The 20,870-nt window shown below is 38.2% G+C and overlaps 2 protein-coding genes and 1 long non-coding RNA gene across 3 annotated transcripts; 2 read left to right on the plus strand and 1 right to left on the minus strand.

The window, feature by feature from the left end:
* The first annotated feature begins 1,775 nt into the window (after nt 1–1,775).
* Nucleotides 1,776–5,165, plus strand: LOC149046587 (uncharacterized). Its single transcript, XR_016185732.1, has 3 exons — nt 1,776–2,260; nt 4,826–4,859; nt 5,100–5,165. It is a non-coding gene; the product is annotated as an uncharacterized LOC149046587 (long non-coding RNA).
* A 213-nt stretch (nt 5,166–5,378) lies between these two features.
* Nucleotides 5,379–12,030, plus strand: LOC149046588 (tyrosine-protein kinase receptor TYRO3-like). The gene is made up of 10 exons (XM_089203360.1): nt 5,379–5,713; nt 5,896–6,198; nt 6,334–6,408; nt 6,572–6,694; nt 6,982–7,074; nt 7,611–7,810; nt 7,995–8,104; nt 8,489–8,651; nt 9,247–9,383; nt 9,842–12,030. Exons 5-10 carry the CDS (start codon nt 7,047–7,049, stop codon nt 9,984–9,986), a joined length of 783 nt encoding a protein of 260 aa, XP_089059486.1. The 5' UTR covers nt 5,379–5,713; nt 5,896–6,198; nt 6,334–6,408; nt 6,572–6,694; nt 6,982–7,046; the 3' UTR covers nt 9,987–12,030.
* Nucleotides 12,031–12,863: 833 nt separating this feature from the next.
* LOC113684010 (uncharacterized) lies at nt 12,864–20,264 on the minus strand. The gene is made up of 4 exons (XM_089202601.1): nt 20,212–20,264; nt 19,408–19,500; nt 16,327–18,126; nt 12,864–15,855 (listed from the first exon to the last, which is right to left on the minus strand). Exons 1-4 carry the CDS (start codon nt 20,262–20,264, stop codon nt 14,334–14,336), a joined length of 3,468 nt encoding a protein of 1,155 aa, XP_089058727.1. The 3' UTR covers nt 12,864–14,333.
* Nucleotides 20,265–20,870: the final 606 nt, after the last annotated feature.

The following is a 20,870-nucleotide window of genomic DNA, read 5'->3' on the forward strand; positions in this document are numbered from 1 at the left end:
TTTTTTTTCAACTAAACCACCAAACTCACATGATTACACCTGATTAGACAGGATGCGTTAAAAGAGCTGTAAATGAGATGACCAGTTTATTCTTTTCTTAAAACTTATCATTGAACAAAGCTATTTTTAATATAATACTCCTCTGGACATAAACAACAAAAAATTCCATAACTTCCATCAGAGTTAGCACAGGGACTCCACTAACTCTGATTGGCCATATTCTTTTAGGTCTTATTCAACTTTTGATGTAAGAGAGCAGTGAAAAAAAACTTGAACATGTTTTGCTTGAGGAAGAAGGCAGTCACTATAAATAGTTTGGTGGAAGTTTTTCTTCTGTTTTCCAGGCTCATTGACAGGTTTGGCACATCAACTTCAAGTTTACATAGAGCTCAGCTCAAGGCCCTCAATATAAGCGCTTTGGCACGTGCGATTCTTTGCCCACGGGTATGTTGGAGGCCTGGAGCGACGAGAGCCAGTGCGAGGTCCGTAAGGGGACGTAGCACTGATAGCATGAGTGCCAGACAAATCTCGGCACTGCCCCGAGTGTCTCAAATCTTCCCGCGGGCGAAGAAATGCGTATCCCGCATTGCTGATGGTGAGGGCCTGCTTCTTGAAAGTCCTCTTATATCAAGAATGATGTTTTTTTCGTCTTGTCACGAGTGTGGGACAAAGAAAAAATTCTGAGTCTTCACGAGGAATCGAACCTCAGACCTTCGGATTCCGCGCTCCGATGCTCTACCACTGAGCCACAGAGACTCCACGGTGGCGAGGCGCGGCGAGGTCTGTTACGAAGTTGAAAATTCCTCTCATATCCTTAAGCACTTTGAAGATATGAACAGATAACTCCTCCCTGCGATCCTAATATGTTACTATCAGTTAGATTGTGTTATCGTGATTTGGAATCAATTCTCCTGCATAAGAAACAAGGATATGTATGGCAGTTAGTAAGGAGAATTAATGATTGGATCTTGGGAGTTAAAGGGCTAAGGCCTAGTTCAAACGTCGATCTTTACATGTACCGAACCTAACGTTTCTATTAAGTACATGTAAAGATCGACGTTTGAATCAATTAGGATCGGCAGATTTGTATAGACGTTTAAATCAACTGCCGCTCTTAATTATTCGAGTCGACCCAAATTGCAATTAGGTTCGGTGCATGTAAAGATCGACGTTTGAACTAGGCCTAAGAGAGCTTACAAGGGCAGCTGGGGACCTGCTGGGGGTTGAATGTGGAAGATCGGTGTTGCTTCGGAATCAAAGCGAATTTTATATTGGACACACTTGATTTCACTCGAACCTTCAAAGACATTTTCCTCTTCGGTTTTTTAGGTGGTCTTTTAGATGTTCTTAACCAGACTTATATGTAGGCTTGATTTAAACCCGTAAACGAATTGCTTAACGAATGAATTTTCCTTTGTACTCACAAGTCAGTTCATCTCTTACTCGGCCTAGCAAGAAGTGGGTCTGTTTGTGCGATACTGGCGATACTGAGAAAGAATTTTAACATCGAGGGCCAAGGAAGGAACCTACGATTCTAGAGCCGAGAGAGTACTGGTGAACAGTTTTTGGTGAATTCCTCGGGACACCTCTGCAATCCCTGGTAACACCAGTTTAAGAATAAAAGTATTACGCTTCAGGCATTAAGTATTTACCCCAAACAGGCATCTCTCGTTGGCGATTTTTAAGGCTGACATATTGTATGGTCGCTCTACCTCAGGGGTAATTGTTTTCTATTTTCCGTTCCTTTTTTTTTTCCTTATGACTTATTAGTCTCAACGTAGATGTTAACGGTTGCTCACTGTTTTCTAGCGATGGCTTTGATAACACGACCGCGACCACTCGGACGATTTCGCTGGACGATCGACCTTCGTGAATAATCGGATGCATTCGGACTGTAACGACCGGTTCTCGGACAAAAACATCTCGGATGACAAGTTAGTAAGCAGCATCAATGGCGCTCAGAACCTAGTGACAGATTTAGCTGGATTTGCATGCAAATACTTGATTATTTTGCTACTCTGAGAGGCCTGTTTCCCTTTTGTAAGAAATTTCAATAAGAAGAAAACCAAGCAAGAACGGTGTGTCATCTTCTCACGCGGATGAAGACGCTCTACCAACAGCAAATCAGACCAGTTTCTTCCAAAAGGGACGCGAATTCGAAAGTCGCTATGTAAATCACCATTACGCAGACGAGGAAAAGGAGAAGCTTGCTACATTTGAAAGTGTAGACTATCTACCTCCTCACAGTGCTGTCTACAAGGTCAGTGAGCAACTCTGAAAGAAGTAAATAGCGAACGCCACAATTAAACGCGGTCAAGGGTAGGGTGAGGGTGTGTACATAGTAGGTTGCTTCCGGGAAGGTCAAGGCAAAGCTCTTGCACGTTTCTCGATCTCAAAGTTAGCAATCCAACAAGAAATTTGCTAAGAGAATGATTTACCGTTTTAGGTGGACATACGTTACGGAAATGAGGTGCTTGACTTACTTAAATCTAGGGTGTCGAATTCAAAATATTTTCCTTGTTAGTGCATGTTATGGCTCAACTCAAGATCTGATTGTTAATTCACCCTTAAGCTTCTACACATTTCTTTTTAAGGAAGGTACAACATTTACCTGCTTTAAGGGTTATACACTCCATAACTCAGTTTGTTTAAGTATCTCACTTAATGGACATTGTTTTGAATGGGTCCAGGGTTTAAAAGGCCTCATTGGCATGCACACTTAGTCCCCCACAAACTTTTTATAAGTGTCTCTCTCCCTCACCCCCACCCCACTGAGGTTGTACCTTAAGGTTAAACCCAAATATCATTCCTTTTCTAACTTTTTGTCACAAATGCCAAATGTTAGTTCATGTGTCATGATGGGATCTATGAATATATTTACACACCTATGACCTTTTAATTTTGATTTGGCCATCCCTTTAAAATGTTTCACATCCAACAGCTCAATCAACCCATAATTTTGGAAAATTCCAGATACACTGTCTTTCAAGCAAAATTTAAACTTATGGGCACCTTTACTTTCTGTATTTTGTAAAATACACGTGGCCAAGACTTTAATTTTATTTTAACAAATATTACAATTGATTAATGAAATTAGAAATTTCATTAGTGGTAAACCACTAACAAGGAAGAACACAGGGAAGACCAAGTGACCCACTTTGATTAGGGGAACAGTAATGCAAAACCAAAAAAAAACAATTGAAGAGGATGGCCATGTTTTTATTCATTCATCAACCTTGTTCCTAAGTTCTCTCTTCTACCCTTCCTTTGAAGCAAGAGAGAGTAGGAGAGGAAGAGAGAGTCTGGGAATGAGGCTGTTTGTTCATTGGAATGATTTATTTGTTAATTCTAGAACTGGCTAAAGCAGCAGCCATCACGTTTTGATTGGGACTGGGGGATGATGGATTTCTTATGCATCAACTTATTGATGTCATATCAGAGTATGTCTTGCTAATGTTGTATTACAAGTATTATACATGTCTTTTATGAACAAAAAAAAATCTCAATATTCTTTTTGTGCGCAATATAACTTGATGAACACAAACATACAATTTGATGTTTTATGTATAATTATCTTGGCATATACAATTCTAATGTTGTGTGCACAGCTTTTGAGTGCATAGATTGCAGATGCAGGTAAATTGCTGTTAGTAGCTATTAAGTGTTCCTAATGATGAATTACAAATATGCCCTGCACTGCCTGCATGAAGTACTTAATTAGTTCATCATGCAATTTGCAGTTTGTGTGCTTACATGAGCCACTCAGTGTGTCCAAAGTTAGAGAGTAACAGTCAAATCTCTGGCACTGGAGATGAAAAATAACCTGGAATCTAAAATTCAAAACAAGTTAATTTTATGAGAAATAATCAGTCAATTTCTGTTTGCACAGGACTTTCCAGTGGGGCTGGCAGTTAAGGGGTTCATTGTACAGCTCTTTTATAAATGATAGGATCAATAATTACTCTTTTATTGACATGCAAATTATAACTTAGGCTGCTTTGCATCCTCATTTGTTGGTAACATTCTTCTATTTAAACATGTTGGTTAGGAAGCCTTTTAACCCTTTAGCTCCCATGAGTGACCAAGACAGAATTTCACCTTACAATATCAATACAATATCAATACAATATCAATACAATATCAATACAATATCAATACAATATCAATACAATATCAATACAATATCAATACAATATCAATACAATATCAATACAATATCAATCAGACAGGTGATGAGAATAAAGAAAAATATAAGTTTGAGGATTTTCTTGTTGATCCAATATCAATTTCTCAGAAGTAGCATCATGAGAATTGTATGACAGACAGTAAGAAGAATTACTAATGAGATTTTGGGCATGAAAGGATTAAGCCTTAATATTTAATCAATGGATAGGCATGGGATTTACAGAAGAGGTCTTCTTAAAATTAGTCAAATTACTATAATTATTTGATTATTTTAAAGCTTAAATGTACACACTGGCCATCTTTTTTTTAATTTCTGTTAAAGCAAGTGTTTGCACTCTTTATCTGTTGAACAATATTATAAATGGCAATGGCTCCTGGCAGAACTTGGAAAAGGTTTACCATACAACAACTGTCTTTCCTTTTGCTGTTTTTAATTGTGGTAGAGATATTTTGATATTATAAGCATGTTGGTCTATCAATAGCAAGGTCACAAGGTAAAGGTTTACAGATGACCTGTAATGAAAGCTCCAGAGCTATTACATATCACAGTAAGAATCTCATTACTGATATAAGAATTATTGAAAAGTGTACAATACATATAGTTTATATGTGTTTCGTATTTTTCTTCCATTTTCAACAGAGTGAAATGGGACAAAGCCTCTGAGTTTATAAAGGTATGTGAATAAAAGTTACTGTAGTTTTGTTTTCTGTTTCCTTCATTTAATGTTCATTTAATGAAGAAAACTCAAAACTGTTAACTAAAGGTAACTTAGTACTAAAAAACAAACCCCATTATTTGATTCAGTATAATACTAAAATAAAATTGAAAAAGCCTAGAAATATTATTCATTAAGTAGTGATTCCTTTCCTTTCTGTGAAAATTACATGTAAACAAATCAGTTCTTTCTCTATAGGATGGTGACTTTGGCTTAACTTGGATATGGGTCATTGGTTATAGTGTACCTTTTGTCATAGCAAGTTCTGCTCCAGTTGTGGTGGGTATACAACTTAAAATTTTTTTATTGGGACTCTTTCATTCTGAAGATAGATCTAGAGATAACAATTATCTGTACTCAGTCTGCCATACTTTTCTCACAATTTAAGGTTTAAAACCTTTGTGACCTTTCTTCTTAGGTATGTTCTCATATTTGAAGGAGAAATTCCTTTTTGGTTCTGAAGTAAAGTAAATGAAGTAAAACGAGCAGGTAAAGTCAGCAAAGATTAGTTTACTTCTAGACAATAAAAATTGTTCAATTTCTTGTTCTAACAGTACTATCATCGTTCTGCTGGAGGTTCTGGTATTCCTGAACTGATTGGTTTCCTAAATGGTGCAGTAGTGCAACACATCTTTAACCTCAGGACCATAGTAGTCAAGTGTTTATCCTGTGTTTGTGCAATTGACGCAGGACTTTCTATCAGCCCAGAAGGTCCAGTGATCCATGTTGGATATGTTTTTCAGTGGATGTTTGCTCATGTCTAATCAGAATAAGCAGGAACTGAAATTGTCAACAAAAGTCTTGGGACACTCGTAAGTAATGTTATAAGTTTTATAAATTATTATTATTAATAGTAGTTATTTTCTTTCTTGCAGCAGTCAACCCAAAAGATTGATTTTTCAATGTCCACTTGGCAGTATTAAATTATCTATTAGTTAATTATATAGGGTTCTAAAAGTCATAAAGTGAATGTTCTGCCTTTTAAAACTGACAGAACAGCTCATCCAAATTTACAAAAAGGAAGAGCAAGAGCAGTAAGAAGTTGATGAAACAGGGGATTCTACAAAGCCAGGACTGTTTTACAGCCCACCCAAGACTAATTATCAACCTCCAGGAGGAGGTGCTAATACCAGTGGCAATGACTCCTTGACAGTCGATCTGATCATTCCTGAGGAAAGTAGTGATATATGTATTCAAAAGGCATTAAAGGGAAAACACAGCAGTAGAGATGGCAGACACAGAGCAAAACATAAACATTGACAACATGAATGACAGTGGAAACATGGAAGCTTGTCTAGTATGTTTGTTTGTTTGTTTTCACATGGGCATGTTTGTGTCTGTTCAGAAACAGTACCTTATGGTAAATTATGTCAGTTGATTCATTATTTTGTGAAGGGTTTCATTTAGTTCTCTCTCTCTTTATCTGGTGCAGATACAAATACATCTGGATATAAGAGACATTTGTCATCTCATCATGAAACAGAATCTTTTTTGGGGAGAAGAAATAGTAAGGGAGTTTTTTGTTAATTTTTGTTTTGAAAAATCAAGTCAGTTGTTACATAATTATGCTTTGGTTTTAGTTGTCAATAACCTATAGACTGCACTTGTGTGTCCTTATTACATGTAGATGTATTAGTGTTTTTCTAACTAATAAAGACTTTTTTTCACAGCTCCTGATGAGGCTCAGAATACTGGAGGACTTTTTACAGTATTAAACAAATTTTGGGCAACAGAACTTGCAGATGTTTTAATACCAAGAGACCAAGTGTCATTTGGAGATCCTTTATTTAGAGGTTAGCTAGATACAAAGAACTTTGGATGTTATTTTATTTCCTGGTGCATAAACTTGAGCAACCTGACTGACAATTAGCCCCGTAGTTCTAAGTGAAGTTATTAATAGTAAGCTTTCAAGATCAGACTGGCCCATAAATCATAACATCTTAACTACTCAAAGAGGTAGATTGTTTCAAGCTACAGTTGTCATGTGCCAATTTATTCCAAGTGTTCCAATGGTTAAAAATAATTGTCTGTGACAGGGAAAGTTGATTCATTTGTTCACCATTGGACATTTATTTTGCAGGAACATTTGGATGTTTGTACAAAGGTTCTGTTCGAGGACTAAGTGAAGAGCAACCTCGCAAGAAAATGGAAGTGTCCATCAAAGCACTTCAAGGTAAGACCAAACCTGAAAGTCTTCTGGAGTTTGTGTCTAATACAGTGATCTGGTGGCATCTGGAGTAGGATAGTGGAGTAGGACAGTGATCTGGTGGAGTAGGACAGTGATCTGGTCGAGTAGGACAGTGATCTGGTGGCATCTGGAGGAGGATAGTGCAGAAGCACAAATGACCTTTGTTAGGCTTTTCAAAGACAAAGTGCTAATACTCCATTTAGTAAATTTGAGGAGTTTTTCTATTTTACTTGTGGATTTGTTAAGTGCAGAAACAAGTAATGTGGGAGTTTGATATGCAAAAATTGTGACATTATCATGGTCTTAGTTTAGGGATAGCATGCATTATTTTAAGGGAGTTATTTTTGTGCACTTGTTTGAGGTTTTGGTTGGCCATTGAGGTGTTTGAATAACTTTTTGTGAGTTTTGTAGTTCCCTACTGCATTCTTTTCTTCAACTAATTCAATTCTTTTAATGAAATATTTTAAGTGTAGTACAGAGTCCTGTAAAGTTGTGTTTTGACTCAGTTTTATCCTTCACAGATGAAGCAGACATGGACACCATCACTTCTTTTATGCAGGAAGCAATAGTCATAAAAGGCTTCAAGCATCCAAATGTTGTGGAACTGGTGGGTGTGGTGCTTCAACGTTCAACGCCACCTTACATCGTAACTCCCCTAACACGAAATGGAGACCTAGGACACTTTTTGAAGATTTCAAGAGCAACATCTGCAAGAGTACAGGTGAGAACACAAGAACAGCATCAATAGGGAGTGTGGAGACAGTCTACTGTAAGAAATGGTTGGGATTGTTGGCCAGAAATTGGTGTACCTCTTATCATCAGACCAATGAAGATTACAAAGATAAAGAAAGGTAGAATGTGTTAGATCTTTAAATAAAAACTTGGAATTGATTTTTTTTCCCCAGACAATTACCTCATGCCAGCTTATTGAGTTTGGAATTGAGATCTGCAAAGGGATGGATTATATCACTCAGAAAAAGATTGTTCACAGAAATCTTGCAGCAAAGAACTGCATGTAAGTATTTCTTATTTAAGTTTGCCTTGTGTTTCATATAGTTGCCTTTTATTTCTAGTTTTCTTCTTTTTTTCTAAGAATTTAGATGATTCAGGTTTGTAATGATCAGGGAAATAAAGATTTTTCAAACATTTGCATCCTGTTCTGTAGGTAATCTAATTTTTTTGAGTTTCAGTACTTATAATTTGCCAAAAATTATAGTTTTCACTTTGCAATTGATAGTCACACGCCCTAGTTTACTGCTGGCATAAAGAGGCTATAATTGCCCTAACTGAGTATTTGGGTTATATTTCCCTGCATTTTGAGATGAAGATATATAAATTAAGAGGGGATTGGGTTTTCCATCTCAGGAAATCAGACTTATCTGAAAGTGTTTCCCTCTAGTGTCAATGATGATTTGAGTATCAAGATCACTGACTTCAGTCTGGCCAGAGATGTGAACACAAGAAACTCGAATGACAAGGGAATACGGTCCAGATTACTTGTCAAATGGACAGCACTCGAGGGTTTAGCAGAGGAGGGTCAATTTTCAGAAAAAAGTGATGTGGTATGTTTCATTTCTTTTTCACTCTTTGAAGATAAATTTGGTTTTGCCTGGCTTGTCAAAATTGGGACTCTTAATTTATATTGCAAGCACTCAGCTGGTAGTTCATCATTAACTTTAAACGTTGCATAAAGATTAAACCCTTGAGGAAGAGATGAATATAAAAATTGTACTTGCAAGTTAAGAACAAATCAGTGTGCTTATTCTACACAGTGTTCTATATACATTTCCGATAGAACTGCACAAGAGAATTTCTTTAACAATAAAGAACTACATAAGTTAGGGATTATTTCTTTTATTCTCATGACCCTGATGTTTGATTTAGTGGTGATACACTGAGGAGAATTTGGATGCTTATCACTCTTAGAGATCAAATTCTTATGAGTGGCTTACAGAGGAATATATCACCATCAGTAAAGAGAATTTGCTTGTAGATCATGGAAAGGAATCAGGGATACTTGAGCAATTGTTATCACAATGACATTGACTTTGCACAACAGCAACAGATTTTACAGGTTGTGGCCTTGGTATCAGTCTGTTTATTGATATGCTTCATTGTTGTATAAATGACTCATATGTGGCATTTATTCCTTCACAGTGGTCATTTGGAGTTGTTTTATGGGAGATTGTAACTCTTGCTAAGGCACCATATCAAGCTATTGACAGTTCAAAAATGAAGCAGCATCTGCAAGCTGGACATAGATTGCCACAACCTAATAACTGTCCGTATGACTTGTAAGTTTTGTCTTGTATTTCCATAACAAAAAAATGAGCTGTAAGCTTAAAATTTCAATTTTTCTCTTTTTTTTTCCTTTTTTTTTTCTTTTAAGGGAGTGATTCCCTTAATTAAATAACTCATCTTTTGTTAATAATAAAATAAAGAATGGGTTGGTTCCAATAGTCCACATTGATATCCTTCTGTGAAACAGGTCTGAGCATTCAGAGGTTAATCCTTTATCTCCTAGAAGTGTTTAACCCATAACTTCTCCCCCCTTAAAATCCATAAATTATCCAACAATCAGGTACTGAGAATACTCAAACTTATCAGGTCAAGGTTATCTTGATCAAACACCAAATTCTCATAACTAGGTTACAACAAAATGTGTAACAGCTGGAGGGGGGAAATTAACAATGAGATCTTGGTAGTTAAAGGGTTATGGCATTGTTTTGACCTTCACTGTGTCTTTTTGCAGATATTTCTTAATGAAAAACTGCTGGGAATCCAGTCCAAAAGCAAGACCAACATTTAGTCTGTTATTAAAGCAATTGGAACACTACTCCACAAGGCTGGTGCAAAATGGACTCAAGTTTGAATATCTACCAGAGTCTGACTGTTGATGAAGGGAAATTTCTTGCTTTTCTGGGCTTATTATTACCACTTAAATATATAATTTTTGTACTTGTGGCTGTATCATAGGAAAAAATAATTTTTGTACATTGTATAGGTTTATCAAATTATAGCCATTTAAAATTCAAGTAGCCTTATTTCAGGTATGTTTGAAGTGTGGCAGTTAAAATATTCTTTGGTTGTTACATTAAAGGTGGCTGTTTGGGTGGGTCAGTTTTTTAAAAATATTAAGCCACTATTTAATGAAATTGAAGGCAAAGTTTTGCTTTGAAAACACAGACATGTGGGAAGACTTCAGTTTTACAAAATTGTAGGTTATGGGTCAGAATTTTTGTAGGATTTTTTCAGTGTTGCTTGTAGCACTTTTCTTTTCCAATGTTGTGTTTCACATGTCAGTTGTTAAATCATATAGTAAAATGAAAACTCATATTTCATTGGGAAGTTTTTGTTTCTGAAGGAAGCCCCTGTGCATAGGAGCGTAATCTTCTGGAGATTAAGATCACAATTTTTTAATGTGAAGCTGTTCTTTAAATTAACATGCTGTATTTTTCATAGTGATTTACCATTGTTTTGCTGCCATAAAATTCTATGCCTTTTTTTTTCTCTTGTGCTGTCTGGTAACATTGTCAAGTTTCCCTAGTTACATTTTACTGTTGCAGTATAACTGTGATTGGTGGCATTCGTTGTTTGGTTTCAAAGTTCACATGTAAGTCATTTTGTAAATATAGTAACCATTGTTCCATTTCCAATTTTTCAGGGACATGTTTTATATTCTAGTTATGCTTTGTTCATCTTGTTTGTTGAAAATCAACATTTGAGTATGTATCATAAAGTTTTACCCCTTATATTGCTTCATCAGGCCATTCATTAGAAAACTCTGTTTGTTGTTTGGTAAATCATATTTGTGTTAATAGTATCAAAACAAGTTTTAACTTTGTCCACAGCATGTCATCAAACTTATTGCCTTCAGACCCTAGAGAGCTTATATTATTAATTAGCTAACCTACAAAATTAAATAACTATAAATTGTTATTTACTTAGTAAAAAGGGAGTATTTTTCTACTAAGTTTCCAAAAAAACTCCAATATTAACTTTTTTTAAAACATCATATTTGCTCACCAATTTTAACTTTGGTGGGTGTTGAATGTTTTTCAAAAAGAGTAGCGCAAGTCCCCCTACCAGATTTGGACAATTTAAGGGCAACATTAAATTTTTTGCAAATAAGCTCAGTGTTTATGGTTTTGGAAAATGTAAATGATATTTTCCAAGCCATTTTCTGAGACATATTGTTAGAAAATTCTGTTACAGGCTATTTTGTACATTTAACACAGTAAAATTTTCAAAACAGTTTGTTTTGCAACATTGTTTATGGAGATGCTGGGATTGGATCATATTTGCAAATTAGCAGTAGAAAGCTACTGCAAATGTTAATCTGTGTATGGTGACGAATTTAAAATATTTGAGGTACCATCAGATGTGGTGCATTCTTTGAAGTTATAGTACAGTTTGATTTTAAATCTTGCTCGTCTGTGGCCTCTCTCAGAGCCACACAACTGCAAGTTTTCTATACATTGTTTGTTATTTAGAAGTACTAGAATTGTAGTTTTCAAATTTGTTCTTTTGGTTCACGTTCAGATTTGTACAGTGTAATTAGTTTTTTTTTGACGGGACGTTAGTAATAGAACGTCTCAAAAGTAGAACAGAACGAGCGTATTTTCCTTTAGCGTATTGCATAATGTATGGCTTCTCTTTATAACTTAATCTCATAACACGGTTGTTAATAGTGGTTGGTTAATTTTAATGCAGTAAAGTGTTGTGGAAAAACGTTGTTTCGGAGCCAAAGTTGAGCCGCTTGCTTAAAACATACCTTAGAATGAAGATATGTAGATACAGTATTAATAAAATGTTTTGTAAAGAAATAAACACATATCACGTTAAAAGTAATAGCCAAAAATATATATGATGTAAATAGTGATTTTAAGGTATCTGTATCTTTGAATGGTGGATCCTTCTGGCAATAAACATGTAATTTAGCATTTCTTGTTGGGCATGAATTGTTAAACGTTCTGTCAGAAATGATTTAGCTTTGGTGATGAGACTCTGAAGGTCACTTCAATTTTACATCTCATATTAAAGTTATGTTGCAATATTGAAGCATCTCATGCAACAGTTACTCTGATATGCGGTTTTTTCACGCAATGCGGGAGAGAGCGCGTTGCGTGACGAGATAAACGACAGCTGCGAAGGAGAGGTTGTGTTTCGTAACCCTGTACACCCCAACATCATCATGCAGATTCTCCATACTGTTCTCCATACATGTCTCAAGACGCTGACATAAAGAATTTGTTTCGTAACCATCGAGCGCCTCGTCAGTTGGTGATCATTTCCGTTTTTCTTGTGACCTTTATATTTCGTTTTATAGATGATATTATAAAGAGAAATTAGATGCCTGTCACTCCTCGTGGGTTAAAGTGTTAAGCTGCATGAAAATGTCTTTATCCAAGTTCAGTCCAGGTTTGCTGCATCAATAAAGGTTTTGGGTATCTTGACGGCAAGTTACACTAACGGTTAGGATACTTCACAGCTCGGACATTTTTCGTGAAGGATCCACTGTTTTAAAATCATTTTGTTATTTTTGAGTGGTACTGAGTCACGATTGCATGACGTATGACGCAGGGTACGAGCTTTTTTCACTCTTCTTACGGTGGAGAGGAGGTGGCACAGATTCAGACAAATAATAAATGTTGCAATTACCAAATATATTTTGAATCTTTTTTGCGTGAAACTTATTTATAGAATCATTTTAAAAAAAAACCTTGCGCTGCGGAAACACTCGTCATTTAACGCCTCCCGTCCCCCCCCCCCCCCCCGGCATGAATATTGACCGGTCCCTTGGCCTGAAACCATATAAATTATATCATTTCACATCACTCAGCTTTCAGTTCTCTTTTGAGAGAACTTCATTTCCTGTTCTATGTCTTTAAGCCTAACTTTAAAGCTTCTTGCCTTCACCTGCCATGAAATAGAACAAGTGAGCAGCAGTTTAGATTAATTCCTCATGAAGATTCACGTTGGTCGGTGATCCGGCGACTAGCATACTCTGGTAGCCACAGGATTCGCCAAATCTTTCCCGCTCGCAAAGACAGCCATAATTTGAAGTTGTATTTTACTAGTTCCGATCAAGCAAGTCCATCATATAAAATCTAACAATCAGAGAGGGACTGCCGGCCATGAGAATCGAAGTGTTTATTTAATTTAGTTGAAGGGAAAAAACAACTGCCCTTCATTCAGTATGTCATAATAATTAAGAATAACTAACATCATCTTAATGATTGTATTAAAATAAATGGTCTAAGCAACAAATTTTTTAAAAAAAAATAGGTACAAATACCTGAAGTCTAACGAAGTCCGGTAGAAATTTTTGTACGAAAATGTTCCTAGTAACCGTGCTCGGATTAACCTTCTTAACTCCTAATCTACGATTTTTTTCGTACAAAAATAAGGGATATGTGGTCTTCCCTTTAAATTCGAAGAGGTATTTTTAACTTGAGGGCCATCATCAAATATCAATCTAGAATCCTAAACTATACAGTTGTAGACTGCTCGTGTGACCAGCTATAAAAATCTTTATCGTCAGTAAAAATAAGAAAATGCTAATTTCCCGAGGAATTAATTTAATGAAGTCAAAAAAATTAGAGTTACCCCGAAGTCGATATATATATTGGGCATGAAGATCACTTCATAAAAATACTTGAGACAGTTCCACGCAAAAAAACCAAACAAATGAAACCGAAAAAAAATTTTGAAAACCTTTGAAAATCTTACCCTATTAGAGAAAACGTTTTATCATCACGCTTGAGATTTCATATGATTTCCTGAAAAAATCAGAACAATTATGTACGAGTATACTTTTTAACCTTGAAAAAAACTCTGCGCATTTGACATGATGGAGAGCCTCTTAGAAAAACAATTACTCCATATTTGCTAGGGCTACACGACGTATCACTTTTGAAAGAATATTACTTAAAATTTGCTTTGCTTGATATATTAATCGCTTTCGAAAAACATTAGTTACAATATGCTTGGCTTGATTATTTAACTATTCCGTTTGAGAGTTCAGTAACTGTTAACTGTTCATCATCTCTACTTTATGAATTGTTCTGTCCCTGCTGCGCTCTTTACAGGAATGTTTAACTTTGACAATAGCTGAGTACTTGAAATTTAGCTCGCACGCGTCTCTCGCAGATGGCTTCCTCTTTCTATATGGTGGCAGTTCACAGTTTCTAGCTTTGCTCAGTCCAGCACATTCCGTTACAGCGGGTTGACTTGATTCATGGCTATTTGGTTGTAGCAGACACAGGCCAATTTGCAAAATCAAACGTCACGTTGTCGCCAATCAGCATAAAAGACGCCCACTTAGAGATTTCTACAAAGCCATTGTTTCTCATCCATTTCCTAGCCTCGTGAAGAGATTCACTGGCGCTTTCACCGCGGAACAAGTGCTCGTAGAAACAAGTCATGAACTTCTCTGTGGCTGTGTCATCTAAGGCCCACCGTGCCGCCAAGACTGAGCGAGCACCGGATCCTAAGAACGCTCGAACGATTCCAATAATGCCCTCGGCTTTAATCTGTCCACGTGCACTGTGACAACAGCTAAGCACAACCAGTTTAGCTCGAAGCTTAATTCGTGAAATATCCTCCATCGTCAAGAGGAAGGCTTCTTCTCGTGGAACATAGTCAGCGGGACACTCAGGGGAAAGGACAATCTCTCCTCTTTCAGCATCACCATGGGCAGCTAAATGGATCAGACTCACTGAATGTATTGCTTGAAGTACAGCCTGCTTTGTCGCACGATCTCCAATCAAAGGTGTCACACCAAGAAGTCTTCCAATCATCTCTGCTTCCTTTCTTGCACATGGCAATCGTGTTATATTCATGCGTCTTCCCTTGTAAATCACCTCTCCAACCCGAGGGTCACCCACTATCAGTGCACCTGTTTGACTGTGATAGTATGGGGGACTGTCCTGAATATGCTTGAGAGTCATCAAAGAGGGAACGATGCGTAACCTAAATGTCTCTGATACAAAGTTTCTTCCATCGTCAGTTAAGGCCGCAAATGGTACCTGATACATACAGGAATCAGGGACGATGATAATTTCGGGCTCCTTCAGTAAAGCGGCCACAGGAGCGATGATTATCTTGTAGCACAAGTGAAGATTTGTCTTGATACCTTTGTCATCACAATCGCGCAAGAGCGGGTGATTTTCATGGTAAAGTGACACCGATTCGGCGTCATCTAGAGATCGATCTTCGCAATCCTGTTCGGGTAAAATGCCAAGGCCACGAAAGCTTTGCGTAAAAAACTCATCCAAGTGAGGGACTAATCCGGTCAGCACGTTTTTTTCCAGGCTCACTTTCTTATCTGAAAAAAGAATAGCCCCTGTTGCTTTGAGAATCCAGTAGCGCATACGCTTTTCTCCAACAGAAATGTAGAGGCATGCACAGTCAGTTTCCTTTGCGACAATATTTTGAATCCCATACCATGATTTTGGATCGCCTGAGATCTGCTCTTCAACAGAGTACCTAGCTGCCATCAAGTCGGCTAAGCCCCTCGCCCGTCTCAGCTCCTCGACATAGAGGGCGTCTTGTGGCTTTGTCATGGAAGAAAGCAAACGACTGAGTAACTCGTAGGGAAAGGTTCCGTGCTTCTCCAAAAGTGATGTTTTAAACTGATCGTTGTCTTCAAGAGATCCTCGCAAAGTGTCAAACATTTCAATAGTTTGGAAAAGAAACGAAAAGGCTTCTTGAAGATCAAATTGTGATAACTTCAACGCCGTAAGACCAAGAAGGCAGTGAAACTCATTGAAGGTGTGTCCAATATCCCTGCTTAGTAGGAGAGCCTTCTTGAGGTACTCCTCGGCGTCGTCATATTTACCGAGCGATTGGAAACACGATGCTATATCTGCGTAACTGACAACAATACCGTCTTTCCTGCCAATATCCATGTCAATTTTAAGGGCTTTCTTGTGATATTCTAGAGCATTGTCGTACTCACCACGCTTATGAGAAATTATTCCTAAGCATTGGAAATATCCTGCTTTTCCTTGTCTGTAGCCGATTTCCCTCCAAATCGCGTTCGCTCTCTCCGAAAAATCGTCAGCCTTTGAATATTTACCAAGGGACAGAAACAAAAATGCAAGGTTTAGAAAAGTGTCTGCCTCTCCTTTTCTGTCGCCAATTCTCCTGCAAATACGTAGAGCTTTCTCCAAGTATTCTCTGGCCTTGTCATAATTGCCAAGCGACATGAATAGTGATCCGAGGGTCGCGTAGCTTGTTGCCTCTCCATTTCTGTCGCCAATTTCTATTTGGATAGCGAGAGCTTTCTCCAAGTATTCTCGGGCCTTGTCGTATTTGCCAAGCGACTTGAACACTGTTCCGAGGCCCACATAGACTGTTGCCTCTCCATTTCTGTCGCCAATTTCTATTTGGATAGCGAGAGCTTTCTCCAGGTACTCTCGGGCCTTGTCGTATTTGCCAAGCGACTGGAACACTGTTCCGAGGCTCCCATAGACTCTTGCCTCTCCATTTCTGTCGCCAATTTCTATTTGGATAGCGAGAGCTTTCTCCAAGTATTCTCGGGCCTTGTCGTATTTGCCAAGCGACCGGAACACTGTTCCGAGGCTCCTATAGACTCTTGCCTCTTCATGTCTGTCGCCAATTTCTATTTGGATAGGTAGAGCTTTCTCCAGGTATTCTTGGGCCTTGTCGTATTTGCCAAGCGATATGAACAGTGGTCCGAGGTTCCCGTAGACTCTTGCCTCTCCATTTCTGTCGCCAATTTCTATTCGGATAGCGAGAGCTTTCTCCAGGTACTCTCGGGCCTTGTCGTATTTGCCAAGCAACCGGAACTGTGTTCCGAGGCTCCCATAGACTCTTGCCTCTCCTTGTCTGTCGCCAATTTCTATTTGGATAGCGAGAGCTTTCTCCAAGTATTCTCGGGCCTTGTCGTTTTTGCCAAGCGATATGAACAGTGGTCCAAGGATCGTGTAGCTTGTTGCCTCTCCATGTCTGTCGCCAGTTTCTATATTGATAGCGAGAGCTTTCTCCAAGTATTCTCGGGCCTTGTCGTATTTGCCAAGCGATATGAGCAGTGGTCCGAGGTTCCCGTAGACTCTTGCCTCTCCATTTCTGTCGCCAATTTCTATTCTGATAGCGAGAACTTTCTCCAGGTACTCTCGGGCCTTGTCGTATTTGCCAAGCGACCGGAACACTGTTCCGAGGTTCCCATAGACTCTTGCCTCTCCATGTCTGTCGCCAATTTCTATTTGGATAGCGAGAGCTTTCTCCAAGTATTCTCGGGCCTTGTCGTTTTTGCCAAGCGATATGAACAGTGGTCCGAGGTTCGTGTAGTTTGTTGCCTCTCCATGTCTGTCGCCAGTTTCTATTTTGATAGCGAGAGCTTTCTCCAAGTATTCTCGGGCCTTGTCGTATTTGCCAAGCGATATGAACAGTGGTCCGAGGTTCCCGTAGACTCTTGCCTCTCCATTTCTGTCGCCAATTTCTATTCGGATAGCGAGAGCTTTCTCCAGGTACTCTCGGGCCTTGTCGTATTTGCCAAGCGACCGGAACACTGTTCCGAGGCTCCCATAGACTCTTGCCTCTCCATGTCTGTCGCCAATTTCTATTTGAATAGCGAGAGCTTTCTCCAGGTATTCTCGGGCCTTGTCATATTTGCCAAGCGACCTGAACAGTACTCCCATGTTCGCGTAGCTTGTTGCTTCTTTTTGTCTGTTTTTGGTAATTTTCATGACATTTATTGCTAATTCATAAAATTTCTTTACCTCTTCAGGGTGAAGTAAAAGTTCCTCGAGGTATTCTTCAATACCTGGTGAATTGCATAGAGTGAACCACGCCCTTTTCACTGTGGTGCGGATGCGTTCGTCAAATGATTTGGCAACTGGACTGTCCGCACTTAAATCACCGTTGTTTAGTAAAATCAAACTTTCTTGGCACAGCTCGATGGCTTTCAAGGCCAAACCAGTGTTGAGAAGGAAAATGGCGACAGTTACACCTATTTTGATAGCTAACGTGGTGAATTCCTCTTCTGTGTTTTTCATATGGCCTTGATCACTGTAGGTTTGGAAAAAAAAATGTAGCTCAAGTATATGACACTCGAAAGTTCCTGTACAAGGGTTCATGGGTGCGAAGTTTTTCAGGAATCTTGGATTTCTCATCCCGACGGAGGTCCTACCCTGTATTGAAATGAAGCGTTTACGGGACTGGAATCAGTATGAGTGTAATTGCACTTCCTGCTGTGGGGCCCAAGGGGTCAATCAGTTGCATTTCCTGCCCCACATTTTATGATTTTAAAACATTCAGTCAGTCATAACTTATATATACCCTACCGTTTAAAGACAGAAACTTCAATTGTGCTGTGATCGATCTTGTGATGAACATCCAACCGTCAAAACGCAATGAACACTAGGGGCTGACGTTTCCTGTAAAACAAAGTAAATTGTTTCATTTGCATGCTCATATCCATCAATGTTTATCTAAGTTCAACTAACAAAACCGAAATACAAATACCTAAACCGAAGAACTTGAAGCTCAGAGTAACCTGCTGAACTTTTCTTTTCCTTCCACCAAGATGAAAACTTTCGAGGGTAACATTTACTAAAATAATCGTCTTGGCAGAAACTCACACTAATAACTTCATCTGTTTAGTTTATATAGTAAATTATATAGTGTCTTTGTTATTAATGATGCAAATCACACTCATTAGAAAATGAAAAGTTCACCAGTAAAGAGTCGATCCTCAAACCCAAACGCTGGAAAATACCCCATTTAACTGAACTGTGATCGATCTCGTGATGAAAATCCAACCGTTTAAGAGCAATGAACACGTAAGGGCTGACGATCCTTGTACTGAACAAGTACAATTTTTTCCTTTTTGCATGTTCAAATGCATCATTGTTTATAAAATTCAAAACCGAAACACAAGTAATTTAAGGGGAACAATTAATATTCGGGGTAAATTGCTCAGCGTCTTTCTGTATTTTCCACTTATGAATTAGGAAAAAAGTAGATGAATTTATTCATGATTCGACTTCCATTTTTCTGACATGAAAATCCTGTTCGAAGTTGGCCCAAGTTTTTAGGTGTTCTAGACATCAAATTATCATCAACATCGCTTTCATGGCGCATTGTAGTGTTCTCAAAATGCTAGTTTCAATGCCAAAGCGAGGCGGAAATAAAAATGCGAGAGTAGCAGGGATGACTGATGAGACTTTTCAGGAGATTAGCTTCAAGGATCCCGCTTCATAAGTATGGTCCAGGTTCATGCCCCCTCCCTCCCCTCCCCAAAATGTTATCAATTGTCGAAAAGCGTGGAAAATCGCGGAGATGGCTCACCTTTTGAAAGCAGAAGGATCAGTTGTACTTTGATCAATCTTGTAATGAAAATCCAAGGGGTCAAAATAGATGAACACCAAAGGCTGACGTTCCCTGTAAAACAGAATAAATTGTTTCACTTTTGCATGCTCAAATCCATCATTAGTTATATAAGTTAGTTATAAAAAACCGAAATACATGAACAAAAGAGGGAACATCTTCCCCTATCTTCTGGAGAACGGAAAAATATATAAATTTTATTTTTGCTTCCTTAATACTCTATTCCTTCCTGTGCAAGATTAGCTCGACAGTACGACGTGTGACAAAAACTTTGAAGAGGTTGGATCCAAATATATTGCTACAGAAATCAATTTACCAGCGCTGGTGATATGCGATTCAGTCGATCGCAAAAAATTTCAATATTCCAAATGGTATTTATAATTTTTTAGTTCGACCTCGCTATTTGTGATTGTCTTTCTATTTGATAGACATTAACTCTCAGTTTTTATCGAAGACATAGATCATAACATTGAATATAGTATGATAGAACACTGACGCTCCAAACAAAAAATGATGTATGTAAGCTACGTAAAGGCACTGACAGTGGCAAATAAGTTAAACTGTATCATTTTTTGAATACAACCAGTACTCACCAAAACCTGTAGACTTCAATGCCTCGCCATAAAAAATACAGTTAACCACCTCAGCTACTCCGTTCAGTTTTTTCCTAACACATGTCAGCTGTCACTCACAAAAAATGCCAATAGAACGTGATCTTATGCTTCTTTCTGTCACTTTCGCAGTCATTCTTGTCCCCAGGCTTACCGTTTCTTTTGGCCTGTGGCCCTTTTGTGCTGAGCAGGTGGAAACTCAGACATCAAATTTTTTTTTCAACTAAACCACCAAACCCACATAATTTCACTTGATTAGACAAGACGCGTTAAAAGAGCTGTAAATGAGATGACCAGTTTATTCTTTTCTTAAAACTTATCATTGAACAAAGCTATTTTTAATATAATACTCCTCTGGACATAAACAACAAAAAATTCCATAACTTCCATCAGAGTTAGCACAGGGACTCCACTAACTCTGATTGGCCATATTCTTTTAGGTCTTATTCAACTTTTGATACAAGAGAGCAGTGAAAAAAAACTTGAACATGTTTTGCTTGAGGAAGAAGGCATTCACTATAAATAGTTTGGTGGAAGTTTTTCTTCTGTTTTCTAAGCTCATTGACAGGTTTCGCACGTCAACTTCAAGTTAACAAAGAGCTCAGCTCCAGGCCCTCAATATAAGCGCTTTGGCACGTGCGATTCTTTGCCCACGGGAATGTTGGAGGCGTGGAGCGACGAGAGCCGGTGAGAGGTCTGTAAGGGGCGTAGCACTGATAGCATAAGTGCCAGACAAATCTCGGCAAATCTTTCCTCGACTGTCTCAAATCTTCCCGCGGGCGAAGAAATGCGTATCCCGCAGTGCTAATGGTG

The sequence above is a fragment of the Pocillopora damicornis genome, chromosome 4 (genome assembly GCF_964200805.1).
Source record: "Pocillopora damicornis chromosome 4, jaPocDami1.2, whole genome shotgun sequence".
NCBI lineage: Eukaryota > Metazoa > Cnidaria > Anthozoa > Scleractinia > Pocilloporidae > Pocillopora > Pocillopora damicornis.

Bases quoted from the DNA above. Each gene is read 5' to 3' on its own strand.
- LOC149046588 (XM_089203360.1), top strand. From the start codon at position 7,047: ATGGAAGTGTCCATCAAAGCACTTCAAG. The intron at 8,652-9,246 runs GTATGTTTCATT...ATTCCTTCACAG, and splicing joins TTTCAGAAAAAAGTGATGTG to TGGTCATTTGGAGTTGTTTT. The intron at 9,384-9,841 runs GTAAGTTTTGTC...GTCTTTTTGCAG, and splicing joins AATAACTGTCCGTATGACTT to ATATTTCTTAATGAAAAACT.
- LOC113684010 (XM_089202601.1), bottom strand. From the start codon at position 20,264: ATGTCTGAGTTTCCACCTGCTCAGCACAAAAGGGCCACAGGCCAAAAG. The intron at 18,127-19,407 runs GTGAGCCATCTC...CCAAACCTACAG, and splicing joins GATCCTTCTGCTTTCAAAAG to TGATCAAGGCCATATGAAAA. The intron at 15,856-16,326 runs CTACGCGACCCT...CACCTTCAATGA, and splicing joins AGAAATGGAGAGGCAACAAG to GTTTCACTGCCTTCTTGGTC.